General features: G+C 41.0%; 1 protein-coding gene across 1 annotated transcript; it reads left to right on the plus strand.

The window, feature by feature from the left end:
* Positions 1 to 453: 453 nt before the first annotated feature.
* On the plus strand, positions 454 to 26,041 carry pigl (phosphatidylinositol glycan anchor biosynthesis, class L). Its single transcript, XM_034177500.1, has 7 exons — positions 454 to 719; positions 5,469 to 5,568; positions 21,415 to 21,505; positions 22,317 to 22,384; positions 24,425 to 24,456; positions 25,643 to 25,776; positions 25,876 to 26,041. The coding sequence occupies exons 1-7, from the start codon at positions 464 to 466 to the stop codon at positions 26,002 to 26,004; spliced, it is 810 nt and encodes a 269-aa protein (XP_034033391.1). The 5' UTR covers positions 454 to 463; the 3' UTR covers positions 26,005 to 26,041.

Consider the following 26,041-nt stretch of genomic DNA (forward strand, 5'->3'; position numbering starts at 1 on the left):
TTATAATATGCATAACTATGCTGCATAAGTGCAGCTGAGCTATAATTAAAAAAATATATTTAAAATTTTCACTGTGTATTTTTATACACCATGAAGGACGACGCAGTGTAACAACTAAACATTCCCGCAGAAACACAATACTTTAATAAAAACACAAATACAACGTCAGACGTTCTGTTGACAGTGCTGTCATTTTTAAATGTCAGCTTTTTTATATTTAACTTTCCTTGCATCGCTAATAAATCTGAATTGAATACAAGCTAACAATGAACACCATTCAAAGTGCAAAACCAGTAAAGGAGAAAACGACAGTTTGACTTCCATTAAATATGATGATTAGTGTATTAACTGATTAAATAGATCTTTTCAGGCACTCTGCGTGTACAGCCGTAGTTCTTTTTATGCGGGAGCATTTATGCATCTTTGTGTCCGCACGGACTGTTTATCGTGACGGTCAATAACAATGATCGTTTCCCTGCTTGTCGTCGCTTTTTTATTCTGCCTGTTTTTGATTATAGGCGCTTATTACCGACTTGGCCGTATTTCGATGGAGTCGCTGAGGTGTTTAATGTGCTTTTTGTCGAGCAGAGAACGACAGAGTGATGTCAGAGCTTTGATTGTAACCGCACATCCGGACGACGAGTGTTTGTTTTTCGCACCAACGATCATAAGACTCGTTCAGCTGCGCGCCAGCGTTCATTTACTGTGTTTATCTGCAGGTACAATCACAGCACATCACTGATAATATACAACGCCTTTATTCAGGATGTCCTGGTTAGCTATAATACACAGACACGTCTATTTCCACACAGAATAGAAGGTAAATGGGCACTGGTGGAATCAAACCCCTAACCTTCTTGCTGTAACCACTGTTCCACCTTGGATATAGTCAATGGGTAAAGCAGGTTTTCGCTACCACTTAAGGGTGACCAAACAGCACTTACCATGGAAGCCTCGGTGCCAACACAGAAATGTATGGTGGCAGGTGTAGCGAGGTTGGTGTCAAAATTCAAATATATGTCAAGCACTCATAACGAAAAGTTAACCATATTATTCGTCTGACCATAGGGATTCTGAAAATGTATAGTTTGGACTATCTATGACTGAGTGTTATGGGATAAAAACAGCACAAAAAAAAAAAATGACAGGCAAATTTTATGACGAAACAAGTAATATGGTATACTTTTCAATGTATATGGAGCAGTTTTAAATACTGTATTGACATTTTTGTAGACCACCGAGGCTACATTGTAAGTGTTGTTTGACCACCTTAAGTGGTACCAATTCAGTCATAATTGGCTACGGGCTCATGGACTAGTAAAAACAATTAGGTTTATATCCATGATTGTAACCAAATCCTGAAATAACTGAGAATTTTCTGTCATAAAACCAAAAAGTTCACAGCCAAAAAGTTATTAGTGTTTACTTTTACAAAATATCATCTTGGTTTTTTCCTGCTCTGTGTGGTGCAGATTGACTAAGGATGACCTAATCATGTCATATTTTCAAAAATAATGTTATGATTCTCGGTAAACATGTTACAAATTCTCAGCCATATATCTATAATATTATTTTTTTGTGATAGTGCAGTTTGTCTACCAGGGAGAGAAATTCATCAAGTTGAGACTGTGGCCTGTTTCCGTAGACGTGTCTATAAAAATCATAGAGGGATATGCTTTGCAAACTTAATAACATTACATTGGCTGACGTTGAAATTGAGGATGGCCCGTTGGCTGTTCCAGCAATATCAAATATTTCGTGTCTGCTACCTACAACCCGCGTGAAATGTCTCAAACCTAAACCTACTTCCAGGCATCTTATATATGCTACTCTGGAACCATGCCTATATCCAAAAAGTCAAACTGTCAACCCCACTGAGGTCCTTAGTTTGATTCTCATTAACATAAGATCACTGTCCTCAAAATCACTGTTTATTAATGATCTAATTATGGATCATCACTTAGATATGAGTGGGTTATGTGAAACCTGGCTTAAATCTACAGCTGTCCTCCCCCTAAATGAGGCCTGCCCACCTGCATACACATTTAGTCACATCCCTCATGATGTGAAGCAAGGCGGGGGTGTTGCTCTTATTTATAAATCTAGGTTTAGCTTATTAGCTGTTGGAGGTCACATATATAACTTGTTTGAGCATGTGATTCTCCGCCACAGCGCTACGTGCTGCCAAGGTCAGAAGAATAAAAATCAGCCGTATTATTTTGTCACTGTATATAGGCCCCCTGGCCCATATTCTGAATTCTTAAATGAATTTGGTGCGTTCATCTCTAACTTGTCAACTAGTGCAGATAACATTCTGATCATTGGTGACTTTAATGTTCATAGAAATAAGCCTTCTGATCCCCTCTGCAAATCATTTATGGAAATTGTGGATGCATTAGCATTTCAGCAACGCATTCAGGACTCGACACACATTAGTGGAAATACCCTGGATTTGGTTCTCGCACATGGTATTGCTGTCATGAATATTGACATCATGCCTCTTACATCAGTGGCCTCTGATCACTCACTTATTAGGTTTACAATTTTGCTGCCATGTTTAGTGGAGCAACAATTCGTTTTGGGAATTGTTTAGCAATTTGTGTGGGTAGCATGGTCCAAGCAGAGGGTCACCCCTTTGAGTCTGATCTGCTTGAGGTTTCTTCCTCAGAGGGAGTTTTCCTTACCACTGTCGCCTGTGTGCTTGCTCTGGGGGTTGGTAAGATTAGACCTTACTTGTGTGAAGAAATGAAATAAATTGAAATGAAATTGAGACATTAAGACTTTAAAATGCAATGTGGTGCTGATTTTATTTAAAAATAAGTGGTACCTTTGTTTTAGAGAATGACGTTACCGTTACGGCAGCCGTGACTCTAAATCTTGGGGTTGTTCTTACGGCAGTCACCGTAATTGATGTTCTGTGACTCAGTGTGTGTTGCTTGCTCCTCCATAGTATAGAGGTAAGTATCCCTGCCTGTCATGTGGGAGACAGTGGTTCGATTCTCAGACAGAAGACTTTTTGTTTTTGTAACTCCCTTCATATCAACTAACATTTCTTGTTTCAGTTATTCTTTGGGTTCATGTATCCTGTGAGATTTGGGCCGTTAAGGTTAGGGTGAGGGGAAGGGTTAGGATGTCACATCACTGCTGTAATAATAACCTACCAACACATAGTTACGGTGACTGTAACAATATCCACAGCCTTTAGAAAAATACTTCATCACCAAAATTATACTAGATAAATACATACCAACGTTTGAAAGATCTGATGTGTTTTATGGAGCTAAAATTGCTTCAAAGTGCAAATTTTTCCCTCCCTTACATGTATTATATATACAACCCCTGGCAAAAATTATGGAATCACCGGCCTCAGAGGATGTTCATTCAGTTGTTTAATTTTGTAGAAAAAAAGCAGATCACAGACATGACACAAAACTAAAGTCATTTCAAATGGCAACTTTCTGGCTTTAAGAAACACTATAAGAAATCAAGAAAAAAAGATTGTGGCAGGCAGTAACGGTTACTTTTTTAGACCAAGCAGAGGAAAAAAATATGGAATCACTCAATTCTGAGGAATAAATTATGGAATCACCTTGTAAATTTTCATCCCCAAAACTAACACCTGCATCAAATCAGATCTGCTCGTTAGTCTGCATCTAAAAAGGAGTGATCACACCTTGGAGAGCTGCTGCACCAAGTGGACTGACATGAATCATGGCTCCAACGCGAGAGATGTCAGTTGAAACAAAGGAGAGGATTATCAAACTCTTAAAAGAGGGTAAATCATCACGCAATGTTGCAAAAGATGTTGGTTGTTCAGTCAGCTGTGTCTAAACTCTGGACCAAATACAAACAACATGGGAAGGTTGTTAAAGGCAAACATACTGGTAGACCAAGGAAGACATCAAAGCGTCAAGACAGAAAACTTAAAGCAATATGTCTCAAAAATCGAAAAATGCACAACAAAACAAATGAGGAACGAATGGGAGGAAACTGGAGTCAACGTCTGTCACCGAACTGTAAGAAACCGCCTAAAGGAAATGGGATTTACATACAGAAAAGCTAAACGAAAGCCATCATTAACACCTAAACAGAAAAAAACAAGGTTACAATGGGCTAAGGAAAAGCAATCGTGGACTGTGGATGACTGGATGAAAGTCATATTCAGTGATGAATCTCGAATCTGCATTGGGCAAGGTGATGATGCTGGAACTTTTGTTTGGTGCCGTTCCAATGGGATTTATAAAGATGACTGCCTGAAGAGAACATGTAAATTTCCACAGTCATTGATGATATGGGGCTGCATGTCAGGTAAAGGCACTGGGGAGATGGCTGTCATTACATCATCAATAAATGCACAAGTTTACGTTGATATTTTGGACAATTGAAAGGATGTTTGGGGATGATGAAGTCATTTTTCAAGATGATAATGCATCTTGCCATAGAGCAAAAACTGTGAAAACATTCCTTGCAAAAAGACGCATAGGGTCAATGTCATGGCATAGGGTCAATATCAACGAGCAGATGTGATTTGATGCAGGTGTTAGTTTTGGGGATGAAAATTTACAGGGTGATTCCATAATTTTTTCCTCAGAATTGAGTGATTCCATATTTTTTTCCTCTGCTTGGTCTCAAAAAGTAACCGTTACTGACTGCCACAATCTTTTTTCTTGATTTCTTATAGTGTTTCTTAAAGCCAGAAAGTTGCCATTTGAAATGACTTTAGTTTTGTGTCATGTCTGTGATCTGCTTTTTTTCTACAAAATTAAACAACTGAATGAACATCCTCTGAGGCCGGTGATTCCATAATTTTTGCCAGGGGTTGTACATATTGACTATTTAATGTGCTTAAAAAAAAATAAAAATGTCCATTTATCTCCCCTTAAAAAAATGTTGGAGTTCATTTCCTTCATGCACGTTTTAATATAGTGTACCAGCAAAATGTGACGTTTTGCAGAAATCCACCAACCAGTTTAGGAGCAGTTGTGCAACATTCTGTTATTACTGATATTTACATTTGCCTTTTTGAAAATTTTTATTTGGGAAAAAAATTATAATCTGCGACATCATTCATGGAAGTGCAAATATAATATCTTTAAAGGAAAGAGACATTTTATAGAGGTAAAACGTCTCCTTCAGCAGCATGAAGTAACTGCTTAGTTGACAAAAATAATAACTGTTTGTATATCTGATTGACTGTCATTTTCTGGGGGGAGGTGGGGTAATCTTGTTGGTTCAGCTTCTCAGATCAGGTTTAGCTCTTTTTCTGAGTTTGATTATCACTGTTAAATGAATATGTTTGGAAAAGCAGTGTATTTGAATACATCACTTTGGAATTCCATTGGAATTCAATGTTTTCTGACATTTTGCACAATTCTAACAGTTAATCAATAAAGAAAAGAATCATAAGAAAGTTTAAAAATTTATTTCAGATTATGACAATAACATATTAACATACTAATATTCCACAGGAAATTACTACAATCAAGGGTCTGAGCGCAAAGAAGAACTTGTCAACAGCTGTGCTGTGTTGGGGATACCAGCCTCCAGGGTCACCATAATAGATCATGAGTAAGGAGCATTCTGCATCGAACACAACGAATACAAAACACGGCATGCATGACAAAAAACTCATTTATTTCAATTTGATACATTTCCTTTTGTGACTGGTGTGATTAAAAATGTTTATTCAGTTCATGCACTTGTGTGCATTGATTGCTTTGAATTAGATGTAAAACATAAACTTAAATTGATTGTATTAGATGAACTGCATTTCCAACCCCAATTCCAATGAAGTTGGGATGTTGTGTGAAATGTAAATTAAAAAAGAATATAATGATTTGCAAATCCTCTTCAACCTATTAACAACTGAATACACCACCAAGACAAGATATTTAATGTTCAAACTGATAATCTTTATTGTTTTTATGCAAATATTTGCTCATTTTGAAATGGATGCCTGCAACACATTTTAAAAAGCTGGGACAGTGGTATGTTTACCACTGTGTTACATCACCTTTCCTTCTAACAACACTCAATAAGAGTTTGGGAACTGAGGACACTAATTGTGAGTGTCATGATTGGGTATAAAAGGAGCATCCCCAAAAGGCTCAGCCATTCACAAGCAAAGATGGGCGAAGATCACCACTTTGTGAACAACTGCATGAAAAATAGTCCAACAGTTTAAGAACAATGTTTTTCAATGTTCATTTGCAAGGAATTTATGGATTCCATCATCTACAGTCCATAATATAATCAGAAGATTCAGAGAATCTGGAGAACTTTCTACACGTAAGCGCCAAGGCTGAAAACCAGCATTGAATGCCCGTGACCTTTGATCCCTCAGGCAGCACTGCATTAAAACCTGACATCATTGTGTAAAGGATCTTACCACGTGGGCTCAGGAACACTTCAGAAAACCATTGTCAGTTAACACAGTTCGTCACTACATCTACAAGTGCAAGTTAAAACTCTACCATGCAAAGTGAAAGCCATACATCAACAACATCCAGAAACGCTGCCGCCTTCTCTGGGCCCAAGCTCATTTGAAATGTACAGACGCAAAGTGGAAAAGTGTGCTGTGGTCTGATGAGTCCACATTTCAGATTGTTTTTGGAAGTCATGGACGTCGTATCCTCTGAACAAAAGAGGAAAAAGACCATCCAGATTGTTAGCAGCACAAAGTTCAAAAGCCAGCATCTGTGATGGTATGGGGGGGTGTCAGTGCCCATGGCATGGACAACTTACACATCTGTGATGACACCATCAATGCTGAAAGGTACATCCAGGTTTTGGAGCAACACATGCTGCCATCCAAGCAACGTCTTTTTCAGGGACGTCCCTGCTTATTCCAGCAAGACAATTCCAAGCCACATTCTGCACGTGTTACAACAGCGTGTCTTCATAGTAAAAGAGTGCGGGTACTAGACTGGCCTGCCTGCAGTCCAGACCTGTCGCCCATTGAAAATGTGTGGCGCATTATGAAGTGCAAAATACGACAAGAGACCCCGGACTGTTGAATAACTGAAGTCGTACATCAAGCAAGAATGTGAAAGAATTCCACCTACAAAGCTTCAACAGTTAGTGTCCTCAGTGCCCAAACGCTTATTGAGTGTTGTTAGAAGGAAAGGTGATGTAACACAGTGGTAAACATACCACTGTCCCAGCTTTTTTGAAACATGTTGCAGGCATCCATTTCAAAATGAGCAAATATTTGAACAAAAACAATAAAGTTTATCAGTTTGAATATTAAATATCTTGTCTTTGTAGTGTATTCAATTGAATATAAGTTGAAGAAGATTTGCAAATCATAATATTCTGTTTTTATTTACATTTAAGTCAACATCCCAACTTCATTGGAACTGGGGTTGTATATAGCACTTTTCATCTGAATCAGAACCTCAAAGCACTTTACAGTGATGCTTCGCATTCACCCACTCACATACCCATGTCAGGGTGCTGCCATGAGTAACTTCACACCAGGAGCAACTTGGAGATTAAGGACTTTGCCCAATGGCCCTTAGTGATTTACTGGCCTAACAAGAGTTTGAACCAAGGATCCTCTAGTCTCAAGTCCACCACTTAACTACTAGACCATCACCTCCCATTAGTTTGTCCAGTTGCTTATGGTCTGTGTATAAAAATAGCCATAGTTTCTGAATGATTAATGTCCAAGGTTGGGTAGGATTACTTTGAAATGTAATCCAAAAGTAATCAGATTACAAGTAATCCAAATGTATGAACATGTAATCCACATGTATTCTTTCAAAGTAATCCTACCCAACCATGCTAATGTTAATGTATTAAATCTCTTGAATTAAAGTTAAAATTCTACAGTACAAACACATTTTGATTGTTTCATTCAAACTCCACTGTGGAGGAATGGAGATGCAAAACTATGAAATCTGTAAAGAAAGTTCCTTCAGCTTCTCCCTTGTTTCACTGGGGTCACCACAGCAGTTCTGAGGTGGATCTGCATGTTGATTTTGCACAAATTTTACACCGGATGCCCTTCCTGAATCAGCTCCATAGTACATGGAGAATGGGCCAGGAACCTTATGAGCTAGAAGTAAGCACACTTGAGAGAACTATTAGAGAAAAAATTACTCATAACCATCCCAAAGACGTATCGTTCTCTTTGGCTGCTTTCAGTGATGCCGGTATTTGGTTAGACTCTTTCTCTCAGATTGTTCTGTCTGAGTTATTTTCATTAGTTACTTCATCCAAACCATCAACATATCTATTAGACCCCATTCCTACCAGGCTACTCAAGGAAGCCCTACCATTAATTAATGCTTCGATCTTAAATATGATCAATCTATCTTTATTAGTTGGCTATGTACCACAGGCTTTTAAGGTGGCAGTAATTAAACCATTACTTAAAAAGCCATCACTTGACCCAGCTATCTTAGCTAATTATAGGCCAATCTCCAACCTTCCTTTTCTCTCCAAAATTCTTGAAAGGGTAGTTGTAAAACAGCTAACTGATCATCTGCAGAGGAATGGTCTATTTGAAGAGTTTCAGTCAGGTTTCAGAATTCATCATAGTACAGAAACAGCATTAGTGAAGGTTACAAATGATCTTCTTATGGCCTCAGACAGTGGACTCATCTCTGTGCTTGTTCTGTTAGACCTCAGTGCTGCTTTTGATACTGTTGACCATAAAATTTTATTACAGAGATTAGAGTATGCCATAGGTATTAAAGGCACTGCGCTGCAGTGGTTTGAATCATATTTGTCTAATAGATTACAGTTTGTTCATGTAAATGGGGAATCTTCTTCACAGACTAAAGTTAATTATGGAGTTCCACAAGGTTCTGTGCTAGGACCAATTTTATTCACTTTATACATGCTTCCCTTAGGCAGTATTATTAGACGGTATTGCTTAAATTTTCATTGTTACGCAGATGATACCCAGCTTTATCTATCCATGAAGCCAGAGGACACACACCAATTAGCTAAACTGCAGGATTGTCTTACAGACATAAAGACATGGATGACCTCTAATTTCCTGCTTTTAAACTCAGATAAAACTGAAGTTATTGTACTTGGCCCCACAAATCTTAGAAACATGGTGTCTAACCAGATCCTTACTCTGGATGGCATTACCCTGACCTCTAGTAATCACAACAAACAGTTGCCCCAAGGCGCTTTATATTGTAAGGCAAGGCCATACAATAATTACGTAAAAACCCCAACGGTCAAAACGACCCCCTGTGAGCAAGCACTTGGCAACAGTGGGAAGGAAAAACTCCCCTTTAACAGGAAGAAACCTCCAGCAGAACCAGGCTCAGGGAGGGGCAGTCTTCTGCTGGGACTGGTTGGGGCTAAGGGAGAGAACCAGGAAAAAGACATGCTGTGGAGGGGAGCAGAGATCAATCACTAATGATTAAATGCAGAGTGGTGCATACAGAGCAAAAGGAGAAAGAAACACTCAGTGCATCATGGGAACCCCCCAGCAGTCTAAGTCTATAGCAGCATAACTAAGGGATGGTTCAGGGTCACCTGATCCAGCCCTAACTATAAGCTTTAGCAAAGAGGAAAGTTTTAAGCCTAATCTTAAAAGTAGAGAGGGTGTCTGTCTCCCTGATCTGAATTGGGAGCTGGTTCCACAGGAGAGGAGCCTGAAAGCTGAAGGCTCTGCCTCCCATTCTACTCTTGCAAACCCTAGGAACTACAAGTAAGCCTGCAGTCTGAGAGCGAAGCGCTCTATTGGGGTGATATGGGTGATATTCAAAACCTTATAAGTAAGAAGAAGAATTTTAAATTCTATTCTAGAATTAACAGGAAGCCAATGAAGAGAGGCCAATATGGGTGAGATATGCTCTCTCCTTCTAGTCCCCGTTAGTACTCTAGCTGCAGCATTTTGAATTAACTGAAGGCTTTTCAGGGAACTTTTAGGACAACCTGATAATAATGAATTACAATAGTCCAGCCTAGAGGAAATAAATGCATGAATTAGTTTTTCAGCATCACTCTGAGACAAGACCTTTCTAACTTTAGAGATATTGCGTAAATGCAAAAAAGCAGTCCTACATATTTGTTTAATATGCGCATTGAATGACATATCCTGATCAAAAATGACTCCAAGATTTCTCACAGTATTACTAGAGGTCAGGGTAATGCCATCCAGAGTAAGGATCTGGTTAGACACCATATTTCTAAGATTTGTGGGGCCAAGTACAATAACTTCAGTTTTATCTGAGTTTAAAAGCAGAAAATTAGAGGTCATCCATGTCTTTATGTCTGTAAGACAATCCTGCAGTTTAGCTAATTGGTGTGTGTCCTCTGGCTTCATGGATAGATAAAGCTGGGTATCATCTGCGTAACAATGAAAATTTAAGCAATACCGTCTAATAATACTGCCTAAGGGAAGCATGTATAAAGTGAATAAAATTGGTCCTAGCACAGAACCTTGTGGAACTCCATAATTAACCTTAGTCTGTGAAGAAGATTCCCCATTTACATGAACAAATTGTAATCTATTAGATAAATATGATTCAAACCACCGCAGTGCAGTGCCTTTAATACCTATGGCATTTGCACAAGATCCAACTTGTGCAAAAGTTGGATCTTTTTAGAACATCTGTGGATGTTACCATGGTGACGTCACTGACTGGTCTAGCTAGCTGCTAACTGTGCTTCCTTTGTGTGTAAATATAACATCTTTCTCATATATTATGTAAAAGCCAGCGAGAAATAAACACTTCTAAAGCTGAAAATGCTGTTTTTGTAACCCGATAACACCTCTGGAGTCATTTACAAGACACCTCACTGACGTTAGCGTGCACCACACGTGGTCAAAGCTAATTTCTGCTCTTGTCAAAAGCTCATGTGCGCACATGCACGCCCTCCTGCAGATGGCGTTAAAATGTAAATAAAATATTGTTTATGATTGAGTTTATTCTGCAACATCAATATAAACATACAGAGGTGAATGTTGTGGTTCTTGTGAAATTATCACGTGACAAAATAGAGGGGCTTGATCGAACATGTAGTTAAGTCCTTAATATAGGGATTAAGGACTTTGCCCTTATATAACTGGAATTGGGGTTGTATATATAGTTTGCACTGGGATACCAATTAAACAATTGCAAATTATAAAGAAGACATTGTTTATACGGCTGAGGGTGTATTAGCAGTGCTTTATATTTTTCTTGTTGCTGTGAGATTTTTAAGTCTCCCAAATCTGTTTTCTGGTGTTTAAGTTACACAGAAAGTATTCATAAAAGGTGATGTTAAAAGAGGACTTTTTTCTGTGCAATGGCCCTGCAGCTTCACTCGAAAACTTTTTGACTTTCTGAGAAGTTCTGAGCTGCCTACATGTGAGCCTTGACCTGTTTGTTCACCAAAAGCGGTGCACAAATGCCGGCACTAACCTGGAACTCACAGTAATAAGCTGGCAGCCTCCCAGGCTGTCTGCACCCTCGACAGCACCATGTGTGTGTATAGACAAAGTGAACGTTGATCTGTCTGCACTTTTGGTGAACTGGAGTCAGCCCCATTTTTTTCTTTCTGTGTTCTGTTTCTGCAAAACGTGACCTGAAAAGTAATAATTATTTTCAGAATCACCTAATCTGTCAATTATTTTTACAGTTAAACAAATACAATCTAAAGTAACAGGGAAAAAATGTTTTTAAAATGCCTATTATAGTTTCTTAGAACCCATTGACTTCAGATTCCTTTTTCCTTTAAACAACAGCAAGCTAAAGCTGGTGTTTGACAAACAGACCGATCAGTGTGTTCAGTCCGTGAAGGCAGCTGCATGCTGAAATGTCTTTGAGCAAGTCAGACATTTGTAGGACCTCCTCAGGCGCATTTCTGCCATCCTCACCTTGTGTCTTTATCACACAGAGCTGTGTATTACAGTATCAGTGAATCAGAAAGATAGAATGACTGAACGTGAGATGCGTGTGTTATACTCTGAGTGCCCCTTCTACTTGGATTTCATTCTTGATGACACTTAAGTTTTAAAGTGGTGTGTCTCAACTTTCCAGTTGATTTGTGTAATTCTCTTGTGTGCACAGAGCTGTACAGTATTTTCTATTGAAAGTGCAGTTGTACTCATTCGAACTGGATCGATAGGAATTTTTTGGGGGTTGATATGATACTTATATTCAGGATTTTTAAAAACATTCAATATATGTGCTCATGTATACTTACATAAAAAATGGAAATAATTCCTAACATTTCATAGTCAAACTCTTCTGACAAAGAAATGAAATTGAAGCTTGATTTTTTTTTTTAACAATTTAAACATGAACTTTATTATAAATAACTATAAATATATCCAACAGCCAACCAACATACATCATGCTGCCTTCACTTTGATTGGCAGTCGCTGTGTCACACTACTCAGCATTTGCATAAAATAGACTTCTCATCTGTTGTGGCCCCACTTAGCGGTCTGCATAGCGAACACGTATCTTCTCACCATAAAATGCATACTCAGTTAGTAAATGAATGGATGCTGGTTGGTTTTTCTCTCACTTTTGTAATTAATGTGACCAAGGGGTGATGGGGTCCCAGCCATTGCTTGACAGCAATGTTAACAATGCTGTTGGCATGCCGCTTGCTGGAAAACTATGTAATGACAGCATTTGCAACAGCCAAAATGTAGCCACAGATAGCTATATGTTTTTGTGAAAGGCTGATATCAGCTGATATTATTAGTCGAGATATCAGTAAGACCCAATAGGTGGCTTGTGCTGACGTCACAGATTTTCCATGATTCACTAGTGTCTGCCATCTTTGATGTACAACAAGGCGGTGGCAACTGTTGAACAAGGCGCAAAATGGGAGTTATATGCACAGTTGTCTGCTGCTGCTCTGGGGGTTGGTAAGGTCAGACCTTACTTGTGTGAAGCGCCTTGAGGCAAATCTGCTATGATTTGGCGCTATATAAATGAAAATAAATTGAAGTTGCCTGGTCTTGTAACAATTCTGCTCGAGTGCCAGGAGTGGGCAGTGGGTCCGTCTTTACAGCGAAGAGCCACAGTCCTTGCTGCCACTGTAGCTCACGACGGTGGCCGAACGCTATCCCATGGCAGATCTGCCACCAGGGATGGCTTCTTAAACAACGGAGGAACTTCCAGAATATACTTAACCTACAGCGTCACCTCTCTGCTGGCCTTCTTCAACACCTGCACCTCCAGGTCGTGCGTCACCTCACAGAGGTCGTTTCCGTTGATGGACAGGATCGCGTCCCCGACCCGCAGAGCTCGGCTCTGGTCAACAGCGAATCCCGGGAAGATCTTGGAGATGAGGATGGGAATGCGGTTCTCCCTGCCCCCTTTAACAATGATCCCCACCACGCTGGACTCCTGCTTGACCACTCGGATCTTCTGCATCACTTCCGAGAAGACATCCGGACTGACGGGGAAGTTGCCCTGCTGAGACCTGAAGCTGGACCTGGGACTTCCATAGCTGGAGCCAGGGCTACTGTAGTCTGAGTTCATGGGGTTATCGGCACATTGCTGTCGGGATTGATCCCCCCCCCACACGTTGTGATCTTTTCTCAATATCTGGCCTTGTCATTGCTACTTAATTCACAATAAATCTTAGAATAACTACTTGCATCCGCCATTGAGCCTTGTCGTCATGCAATTGTATACATCAAAGATGGCGGGCACAAGCGAATTGGGGAGGATCCTTTTAAGTGCAGTAGCTAATTTGTAAGTGGTTTACTATGAATGATGAGGTGCTTCTGGCAGTGTTTTTATTTCCACCAAGAATGTGGTGTTTTTGGTGGTGTTTGACTGTTAGCAAGATTATGTAAAAACCTACAAAACCAGTTTTCTTGGAAGCTGGTCAAAGGGTGAGGTATGTGCCAAGAGGGAAAACATCAGATTTGGAGCGGATTCAGTTCAGGGGGCAGATCCAGCAAATTTATTTTCACTTTACTTAACATTGCAAGATGGAGCATTTTTTAACATTTCTGAAAGTTTCTCGAGATAATGCACTGATCTTCAAATGCCATATCTCACAATGTCCCTTAATCAGATCCATTCCAAAAGTTAATGAATTCCTCATTGGCCCATATGCCCACTCTTTCACCAAGTTTCAAGAAAACTGGTGCAGTAGTTTTTCCATGTTCTTGCTAACACTGAACTGTAATAGATATGTGTGAAGTGTCGGGGGAGGTATGTGCTCTCGGAATGCTTTGTAGTTATTCTTGTTATACTTCAGTCAGCACACGTTGATCTCTGCAGAGTGAAAACACGCCTCTTTCCCATTCAGTGAATCTTGCAGTCAGTGACAAACAATAAGTACCACCGCTAGGACAGAGTTTGTTTGTTTTAGATCAGCGGATTTTCCCCAACAATAATTAAATGGCTTGTGCAAAAGTTGGATCTTTTTAGAACTAAGAGCATAAAATTTTGCAGTGCATCTACAAGGATTGAGCATTACAGTATAGTTCAGTTTAGCTGTTGGCAAAGTTAGCACTGGCTAACGTTCAAAACAGCAGGAACAACAGTATTTCCATTGTTGTTTTCATGACACTGGATTGGCAAAACGTGCAACTATAAGGTCTGTAAGTCTTTGTGAAACAATGTGCGTGCTTTGGGGTTGTTACTGTCTTCATAACAGAGTTATTACAGTGAGATGTTGCAGGCATGCATTCAGTGTGGATTGACATCTAAACCGGTTCTAGCGGGACCTAATCTGACTGTGGACAGACGTCTGGCAGGTTCTCAGGCCTGTGGTCCACATGACCAGACTAAACAAGCCCTCTCGGACACACTCACAGAATCCTCTTACTGGGCCAAAGTTCAGCAGCTGCATACAGATGCATGCAAGCAATTACACATCTACATGCACAGCTACAAACCCGAGCTCAGGGAGGTTACTCTGGGACATTTGGCTCTGTTGCCATGGCAAAGCTGACGCTGAGCCTCCATCCTGCATGAAAAAGGTCAGGTGTCTTCTAGCTTTTGTTCATTTTTCTTTCCCTCCCCTGTGCATGAGGACATAGCTACGGCTGAGCTTTAACTCAACTTTTGTTTCTTGCTACTGTATGTCTGCTAACTGAATTTAAGTCAGTGAGAAGCTAGATGTCTAGTAACTTCCTACTTTTAAACTCTGATAAGACTGAAATAATGGTTCTTGGTCCAGTGAGACATCGGCATCAGTTTGACCAGCTAATGCTTAGCCTAGGCTCGTGTGTCATACATCACACTGACAAAGTGAGGAACCTCCAATGAGTGGGTCGTGATCTAATATACACTCAACAAAATATAAACGCAACACTTTTGGTTTTGCTCCCATTTTGTATAAGATGAACTCAAAGATCTAAAACTTTTTCCACATACACAATATCACCATTTCCCTCAAATATTGTTCACAAACCAGTCTAAATCTGTGATAGTGAGCACTTCTCCTTTGCTGAGATAATCCATCCCACCTCACAGGTGTGCCATATCAAGATGCTGATTAGACACCATGATTAGTGCACAGGTGTGCCTTAGACTGCCCACAATAAAAGGCCACTCTGAAAGGTGCAGTTTTGTTTTATTGGGGAGGGGATAGTAGTCAGTATCTGGTGTGACCACCATTTGCCTCATGCAGTGCAACACATCTCCTTCGCATAGAGTTGATTAGGTTGTCAATTGTGGCCTGTGGAATGTTGGTCCACTCCTCTTCAATGGCTGTGCGAAGTTGCTGGATATTGGCAGGAACTGGTACACACTGTCGTATACAACGGTCCAGAGCATCCCAAACATGCTCAATGGGTGACATGTCCGGTGAGTATGCCGGCCATGCAAGAACTGGGACATTTTCAGCTTCCAAGAATTGTGTACAGATCCTTGCAACATGGGGCCGTGCATTATCCTGCTGCAACATGAGGTGTGTTGGGAAGGTGTCGTAGCACGGACCCACAACAGGGGGCGCAAATGAACAGACAATGAACAAGCCAAAAAGTAACAATTTAATGTTGTGATAATACACAACTAAATTCACAGAAATCTGCACAGTCAATTGACACCAGGTGACGTGTGGGCAGGCTCGAAGATAGAAGACCCCCGACGAGAGAGAAGCCGCGACCCACACGGCTTCCACCACCAACGGTCTGAAGAACACCGGAGCCGCCAAGTCCCGAGTCCCCAGGTGGCCTCTTTCTTCGGCTGTCGACCCTGGTACTGCTGGCAGAAAGCAGAGATAAGATGAATGAGTGTGAGTCCGCACACTCAGTAATCTACAGTCCATACACAGTTAGGAGGGAGCACCTCCACCTCCAGTCACACACTCGTGCAGCTCCTGGTTAACCACTTATCTGGGTTGGGGTGTGAGGCGAAGCCGTCGCTGTCACACCAAACGCCAATTCCCCAGACAAGGCAACACTCCAGGAAAACGGCTGCAACAGAAGTTCAGGTTATTACACACAAAGTGTCAGTCAGCAGAGAAATTACCTCTTCAGTAGTTGCGATTTCTTGGCGAGGAGGTGGAGTTGCAGTCCGGCTTTTATGGTGGTGATGATGATGATGAACGAGTGACAGCTGGTGCAGAGGATGAATGACAGCTGTCACTTCTTCTGGGTCTGGCGCCCTCTCGTGCTTGGAGCCCACACTCCAAGCAGGGCACCCTCTGGTGGTGGTGGGCCAGCAGTACCTCCTCTTCAGCGGCCCACATAACAAGGTGATGTTCTTGGATGTATGGCACAACAATGGGCCTCAGGATCTCGTCACGGTATCTCTGTGCATTAAAAATGCCATCAATAAAATGCACCTGTGTTCTTCGTCCATAACAGACGCCTGCCCATACCATAACCCCACCGCCACCATGGGCCACTCGATCCACAACATTGACATCAGAAAACCGCTCACCCACATGACGCCACACACGCTGTCTGCCATCTGTCCTGAACAGTGTGAACCGGGATTCATCTGTGAAGAGAACACCTCTCCAGCGTGCCAAACGCCAGCGAATGTGAGCATTTGCCCACTCAAGTCGGTTACGACGATGAACTGGAGTCAGGTCGAGACCCCGATGAGTACGACGAGCATGCAGATGAGCTTCCCTGAGACGGTTTCTGACAGTTTGTGCAGAAATTCTTTGGTTATGCAAACCGATTGTTTCAGCAGCTGTCTGAGTGGCTGGTCTCAGATGATCTTGGAGGTGAACATGCTGGATGTGGACGTCCTGGGCTGGTGTGGTTACACGTGGTCTGCGATTGTGAGGCTGGTTGGATGTACTGCCAAATTCTCTGAAACGCCTTTGGAGACGGCTTATGGTAGAGAAATGAACATTCAATACACGAGCAACAGCTCTGGTTGACATTCCTACTGTCAGCATGCCAGTTGCACGCTCCCTCAAACCTTGCGACATCTGTGGCATTGTGCTGTGTGATAAAACTGCACCTTTCAGAGTGGCCTTTTATTGTGGGCAGTCTAAGGCACACCTGTGCACTAATCATGGTGTCTAATCAGCATCTTGATATGGCACACCTGTGAGGTGGGATGGATTATCTCAGCAAAGGAGAAGTGCTCACTATCACAGATTTAGACTGGTTTGTGAACAATATTTGAGGGAAATGGTGATATTGTGTATGTGGAAAAAGTTTTAGATATTTGAGGTCATCTCATGCAAAATGGGAGCAAAACCAAAAGTGTTGCGTTTATATTTTGAGTGTATAAGGCTGAGTGTGCGTGTGTGTGTGTTTGCGCACGTACGCTTTCAACCTAAGGGCCCTAGTGACTTCCCCCTTGGTGCCCCCAGTCACTATAGCAAGTTTGGTGTCAATTGCTTAATTAATGTGACTGTGTATAGTGAACACACTCATGCACACACACACACACACACACACAGAAATATATATACTCGTGTGTATATATATATATATATATATATATATATATATATATATATATATATATATACAGTAGTGTTCAGAATAATAGTAGTGCTATGTGACTAAAAAGATTAATCCAGGTTTTGAGTATATTTCTTATTGTTACATGGGAAACAAGGTACCAGTAGATTCAGTAGATTCTCACAAATCCAACAAGTCCAAGCATTCATGATATGCACACTCTTAAGGCTATGAAATTGGGCTATTAGTAAAAAAAAGCAGAAAACGGGGTGTTCACAATAATAGTAGCATCTGCTGTTGACGCTACAAACTCAAAACTATTATGTTCAAACTGCTTTATTAACAATCCTGTGAATCACTAAACTAGTATTTAGTTGTATAACCACAGTTTTTCATGATTTCTTCACATCTGCGAGGCATTAATTTTGTTGGTTTGGAACCAAGATTTTGCTCGTTTACTAGCGTGCTTGGGGTCATTGTCTTGTGGAAACACTGATTTCAAGGGCATGTCCTCTTCAGCATAAGGCAACATGACCTCTTCAAGTATTTTGACATATCCAAACTGATCCATGATACCTGGTAAGCGATATATAGGCCCAACACCATAGTAGGAGAAACATGCCCATATCATGATGCTTGCACCACCATGCTTCACTGTCTTCACTGTGAACTGTGGCTTGAATTCAGAGTTTGGGGGTCGTCTCACAAACTGTCTGCGGCCCTTGGACCCAAAAAGAACAATTTTACTCTCATCAGTCCACAAAATATTCCTCCATTTCTCTTTAGGCCAGTTGATGTGTTCTTTGGCAAATTGTAACCTCTTCTGCACATGTATTTTATTTAACAGAGGGACTTTGCGGGGGATTCTTGCAAATAAATTAGCTTCACACAGACATCTTCTAACTGTCACAGCACTTACAGGTAACTCCAGACTGTCTTTGATCATCCTGGAGCTGATCAGTGGGTGAGCCTTTGCCATTCTGGTTATTCTTCTATCCATTTTGATGGTTGTTTTCTGTTTTCTTCCATGCGTCTCTGTTTTTTTTGTCCATTTTAAAGCATTGGAGATCATTGTAGATGAACAGCCTATAATTTTTTGCACCTGCGTATAGGTTTTCCCTTCTCCAATCAACTTTTTAATCAAACTACGCTGTTCTTCTGAACAATGTCTTGAACGTCCCATTTTCCTCAGTCTTTCAAAGAGAAAAGCATGTTCAACAGGTGCTGGCTTCATCCTTACATAGGGGACACCTGATTCACACCTGTTTGTTGCACAAAATTGATGAACTCACTGACTGAATGCCACACTACTATTATTGTGAACACCCCCTTTTCTACTTTTTTTACTAATAGCCCAATTTCATAGCCTTAAGAGTGTGCATATCATGAATGCTTGGTCTTGTTGGATTTGAGAATCTACTGAATCTACTGGTACTTTGTTTCCCATGTAACAATAAGAAATATACTCAAAACCTGGATTAATCTTTTTAGTCACATAGCACTACTATTATTCCGAACACTACTGTATATGAGATGTGCAACAACTTAATATCATTGATTTCTTTTCTTATCTCACATGCACACTTCAGCATTTCCAACTGCCAAGTTGTAAGGGGATTTACAAAGAAGGGAACTGATAACAGGACAGCCTTGTTTTCATAGCCGAGAATGTCAGTACCCCCCCACCCCACCACTCACTCACTCACTCACTCAGTCATGCAACATTTCACTTGTTAATGAGATTACTTCAGTTGTATTGGCCTGGTTGTCACCAAACCTGGTATATGCATTATGCACAGTGACCCCAAGAACCCTGTTGATTTTGGGATCCAAAGGTCAAGGCTCATATTTTGAAAAAATCTTGAATACAATAACTTCTTTTTTGGCAGCCTGATTGTCAGCAAACTTTGTATATATGTTTGCTATCTTGACACTAAGAAGCCTATTGGGGGTTTTTTTAGTCAAAATGTCAGATTGTAGTCACTGGCACATATTTCATCCAGTAACTTATCTTAACAGTCCGATTGCCCGCAAACTTGTTATGTGTGTTTGGCCTATTGACCCATAGAGGCCTATTGTCTTTGGGGTCAACAGACGAGGTCACTGGGGGGTACTTTGTAAAAATCTTGAGTGCAATAACTTCTTTCCTAATTGCCTGATTGTCACCAAAATTAATATGTGTTAGGCACAGTGACCCCAAGAGGCTTATTGATTTTGGTCTTGAAAGCTCAAAGATCAACATCTCTGAACAGCCTTCTTCAGAAAAGCGTCACTTGTCAGTGATACATTTATCAGTGTTTTCCCGTGGTCCCGTGGGTGGTTGGTGAATATATGCTTGTTTTTATTTATAATTACCCTTCACACCAGTGCTGATTGCTCACTTGTATCTTTTTTTTTAATAACTCAAAAACAGGTTATCAGATTCCCATAAAACGTAGGACAAATATTTCTGGGGTGAGTGTCTCCAGATTATCTTTGATTGATCAGCTTTTATTGCAGATCAAAGTTGTCAAAAATATATATCCAGATAGACACATTCACAACCAGTAGGGCTAGAGGGGTAGCCCAAAGGTTCTAGTGATCTTCTAATCATTTATTGTGATGTGGTGTAAGTGATTTCATGAAGTGACATCATTGTAGTCAGAAAAACATTTGTTATGTGCACACATGCAGGGTGTGTGTCACTCCTCCAGTGCTGTGCCGTTCTTTTTGCTTTGTTATGTTTACATCACTAAAAGCTGATTATTTCCTTGTCAAACAATTCTCTCATCTAATCGTAACGTGTTGAAACAAAAAAACAGGTTAACAGTCCAGCATTCAGGAAGAGTGAAGGTGAATGGTGCCACCTAACAGAGTAGCCACTATTTTGGCTTTGATTTTTTTATTTATTTGTTTATTTATTTTAATTGCTCTGCCTGTACATTTCCACAAATCTACAAAATAATTTGCATTTTTGTCCTATCCAAGCCGTGGCGCCATCTGTATGTGTGAATCACTAACATGTATTAAGGAAGAAGAAAAAATTCCTTTAAAACACATAATTGCTACAAATTCTGTCAATTTAATAATAATAATGATGATAATAATAATAATAATAATACCCCAACTTAGTCCCAACAAGAAAAACCAAAACCCCTGTGGAGACTCCATGGGCGACGTACTGGGGCCACTCTTATTCTGCACTCAGCAGATATTAAGCACATGTCTGTTATTGCTGTTAGAATGTCTACAGACTGGAATTGTCATTTCTGAGCAGATAGAAATATAAATGGTGTAATTTCTTTAAAAAGTAAACAGAACTGGATTTTGTTTGTGCGTGTGCATGCGTGTTTTGAGGGCCCGGAGTGTGATGTTTGATGTCGGCTCTGCGGCTGTGTTTTCAGATGAACAGGATGCTCAGATCCTTCTGACCTTTAACCTCTGGACTTCCCAGCACTCCCCTGTGTTTGCATTCCATAAAACCTGCGTTTCTGTTTAACCTAAGAAACCTGCTGTGTGTGTGTGTGTGTGCGCGTGTGTGGGATCTGTGCACATCATTCTGTCTCTGTAGTGGCTAAACATTGTCACGGTTACTTGATGTGTCAGCAGTTTATTTCTGTGCATTTCAGAAAGCTTCCAGATGATCCTGAAGCCGAGTGGAGCACCTCACTGGTCTCTTCTCTAATTGTGAAGCACTTGAACACTCACTCCTTCAACATGGTACGGGTAATAATTACTATACTCGAAGAAATCCACATTTTGTTCCTGCTGCTTTGCTCTGTTCCTCAGAACATTTGTCTTTTCACGACTTGACTGAGGTTAGCTGGATGAAAATTCTCAATTTGCCGTATTGCTGTTAGCTAATAATGTGGAAGCTCACGCCGGCTGTTTGGAATCTGTGCAGAAACACAGAAGAAACTGAATCCAAACTTTGGACCGGAGCAGAGGCGGTGTGCCCTGGTTTAGAGAGGAGCTTCAGAATACAGTCCAGCCTGAACAAAAAGAGAGAAGGAGGCATAGACGATTATTAGGCAGACCACAGTCTAACTGGGATAATGAGCTCAGAAGCTGTGGTGCCAAAACAAAATAAAGGAAGCAGATCTTTAGGGAGAAGTACGGCAGCGCGGGTGCAGATGAAACTATTCTTCACGTCTCCTCCCATCCTGTTCCTCCAGTGGAGACCAGACTGGCATGTAAAGAACCAGAAAGAATGGAGATTAAAAATATGTGAGTTTCTTCCAATATTTGATGCCTGCTGTGTGTTGGGCAGTAAAGGTTTTGGTTCTACTAGAAGATGCCCTGAGCACAGCAAACTCAAGCACTTATTTCCCTTTGACCTGATTTTTTTTCTCCTTGCTTCCTCTGGTGTGCACACAGAAAAAGGCTTTTAAATATCAGTTCTTAGCTGCCAAAAAGCTCCACAGCCTAAGAAAAATCTCTCCCTCCCTTTTGCCTTCGTTGGTATAAATTCAGTTTTGGGCTTTTCGGCCACACTGAGGAAATCTTTTGAAACAATCTTTTGTTGTTTCAGGTGCTGACCTTTGACAGAAGAGGAGTCAGTGGCCACGCCAATCACATAGCAATTTATAAAGCTGTCAGGTACAGAATGAATTTTCAGGCAAACAAAAACTCATCTTCTGTCTCATACACACACACACAGGCCCCCTCTACCATACAACATAAACCAGGAGCATGCAAAATGCTCAGGGCTGTAAATGTTTCCCCACAGAGTCGGTTGGTTACATAGCTGAGAGGTCGGCCAAACAGAGTCCTTGGAGGCGCTCGGCTCTGCTCCCAGAGTGCAGCAGTAAATCCTGTGCCTGAAGTGGGGAGGTGGGAGGGCAGCTTTGGTTTGGCGATGCCAGACAATCAACTTAAATCAGTCTGAATACACCCCCGCCCACCCCAACCCCCCACCACTGAATTCACGTTGCACTGATGCCACGTTAGTGTTTTTCTTCCGTCACTGGCTCTCTGTCAAACTGCTGCCTTCGTGTTCTGAGAAGAGCTGAACTTTCCAAATCACATTTCACGTTTGCCATTAGGACGTAAACCAACTCTGCCGTGTTCTAAATGTCAAGGGTTCACGCTTGATTCTGCTTTTGTCAACAAGTTGATGACTTTGGAAGAAAGCTCGACTCTCTTCCCACCGATACTTGGAAGCACAGATAAGCATAAAATATAACCCAGAAATTATGGTCACCACTGCTTTCTACTGATGTATTTCATCACTACAGATCAATATGCTGCCGCGACACTGCTCCAAAAGCAAATACAGCCAAGTCCCTAAGTATTTGGACAGTGAGATAAAAATAGACTATCAAGATGTGCTTGTAATGCAGACTTTCCAGCCTTGATTCAAGGGTTTTAACAGAAATATTGTATCAACCATTGAGGCATGTTCATGCAGAGTCCCTGCGTTTTCAGAGCCCGTAAGTAACTGTACAAACTAAATCTGTGGATTGTTATTAATACAAGTCATCACTTTGACAGGCAGTTTTCTTGAAACAAGTCAGGGGATGGATCCAAGAGCATCTCCAAGTCACTGACTATGTCTCAGACTTAATCACTGACAAATATTAACAGTGTGGTGCTGCAAGAATGTGTGTCCCGAGTAAGCAGCTCTGAAAAACTGAGTGACCATGCATGAAGAAGACTAATGAAGGAAGCCACCAAGGTACCCAAGACAAGTCTCAATCAGACACTGTATAGGCTACTGTGGCTGTGATTGGAGAAACTGTGCACACTTCAGTTTTTGTCTGTCTCACCATCAGTCACAGAGAAGGATTTTCACACAAGAAAACAGATCAAATTCAGGCTGGAGTCTCCATGGGCCGTCTGGCAAACTGTAGCTGAAATAAATACAAGACTCACAGACACAGAAGCCTGTGACTCCTACGGAGTTGTCTGGGTGTCTTGGTGGCTTCCCTCACTAGTCTCCTTCTTGCACAGTCACTCTGAGAACTGCCTACTCCACAAAGATTTACCATCCGGTACTATAATGTTTGTGTCTCTTAAAGACATATCATGTTGATGGATCCATCCTCTGATGTGTCTAAGAAAAGTGGCTGTGAAAGTGATGATTTGTATTTGCGGTAATTTTAGATCTAGTTTGTCCAATTATGTATTGGCTCTGAAAATGAGGGGGCTGTGTACAAAAATGGCTGTAATCTCTAAATGGCTAATGAAATGTTGTTAAACTGCAGGAAAGCTGAACCACTGTTCACACCATCTCAAGACAAAATTACAGGAATCATCACTGTCACTGTCCAAATACCTGTGGACCCGACTGGTAAATATCAGTGCTGGGATGGTGGGAACCTGCCCTAACAATGCTGTTAATGAGATATTTATGCAATAAAATGTCATGTGACACTTTTAAATTACTGCGTCAGTTGATGTCCAAAATTTTGATAAACTATAAGCAGAACTGAACAAAATAGATGACAGACTTCCTTTCATTTGATTAATCATTAGTTAGTCTCTGGCATCAGTTTAACTGCAGCCAAACATAATGTTTACAAAGTCTTGAACCCAAAGTTGAGAATGTCTGCACAAAGTCAAATCTGTTACGTTTGACATCAGTCTTTGTTTTTAGTATTTTCAGTGTATAATGTTGTGTTTTTCTGAAATTTACAGCCATCTTGCATCCAGCGGACAGATATCTGATGGTAGGTTTGAAGCGTCACATTCCAAAGTTAACTGTCTAATGTTTGGACTTATTTAAAGTACAGGGTGAGACACCCCCCCCCCCCCCCCAAGTACAAAAAACCAGAACCCATAAAAATTGTAATAAATGTTAGAAAGGTCTGTGTATGATCATTCCTCAAAGTTTCAGTTATGTTGGTCTCTTTGCATAAAAGTCATGTTCTTTCAGGACATAACAGGCTGCCCCCTGGGGGCCTGTTTCACCAACAAATCATATCATTTGTTGCATATTTTGGAAAGAACATGACTTTTATGCAAAGTGCCCAAGATAACTGAAGGTTTGGGGAATGATTGTACACAGACTGAAGTTTAAGTCCAGCGAATTTCAAGGAATTTGCTGGACCTTTGAAGGATTTATTACCATTTTTATGGGTTCTGTTTTTTTTTGTTTGTTTGTTTTTTGCGGGGGGGGGGGGGGGGGGGTCACCCTGTATGTCACTGAGTGATGGATCCCACTCTGAAATACTGTCAAAAAAGAAAAAAACTGTCACCTAAACATGGCTTTTAGTGAACAGTTCTCATACGCTCCATGCAGCAGCTGCATTTCAAGCAGTAAGTGGGTATGTAGACTGGTGTGTCCTGATATGAGCAGTGAGGTGGCACGCTCAAATAAATACTGAGCATTTGTGATTACACAGCGCCCTCTACTGTTCAAATGTCTAGTTTTTTTTTTTTGTGCCTTCTCTTTGGACAGTCAAGACTTCCTGGTCTATAAGACCAGCTGTCACAGCAGGCTTAGGTGCGAGATCCAAAGAGCAGATTTGCCACAACAATAACGTCATAGCTGAAGCCTCGTGTGAGTCTCCTTAAGCAACCAGTCACTGGACACCAAGCCGTTTCAGAGATACCCAGGACTTGTCAGAAGAAGTCTCCATGTTGACAGCACTCACAGCATCTGTAGGTCAGCTGTAATGAGTGACAGCTTCTCCTCCCTCACTGTAAACTCCTCCACTGTAGAATGTTTCTGAGAGAACCTGACCGTCTCTGCTGGACATCTGGTTGTCTCAACTTTTCATTCTGCAGCACCAGAAATCTTCTGTTTTTAATATAATGGAAGAACAGCCTGAGTTTGAGTCCACCTGCTGCTGCATTGACCATCATTCCCTCCTGCAGTATATTACGGGCTAACTGAATGTCCTCTTTTCCCAGACTGCTGTTTGCTGTCCTTGGTGACTGTTGGTGTCTTCAGAAAGTACCTCTCCTTCCTGGAGCTTCCTCTTAGCTGGTTACTGCCCTCAAGTTTCTGCTGTATTTTACACCCTGACTGCTACAAGCAGGCCACAGTAAAACGTTCACTATCACTTATTTGACATGTCATATTGTTATTTTGCAGATGATAATTTCTTGTTCCCTTTTTTTTTTTTTTTCCTTTTCATTTTCAGGCCGCCATGCTTTGTCACCGCACTCAGCTCCTGTGGTTCCGATACCTCTACATCATCTTCTCACGGTACATGCTTGTAAACACTTTCCAGATTATCCCACAAGGACCAAAGAACCTGAAGATCAATTAAAAGTATTATTTGTCTTATTTAGAGTGACTGAACGTGT

The sequence above is a fragment of the Thalassophryne amazonica genome, chromosome 9 (genome assembly GCF_902500255.1).
Source record: "Thalassophryne amazonica chromosome 9, fThaAma1.1, whole genome shotgun sequence".
NCBI lineage: Eukaryota > Metazoa > Chordata > Actinopteri > Batrachoidiformes > Batrachoididae > Thalassophryne > Thalassophryne amazonica.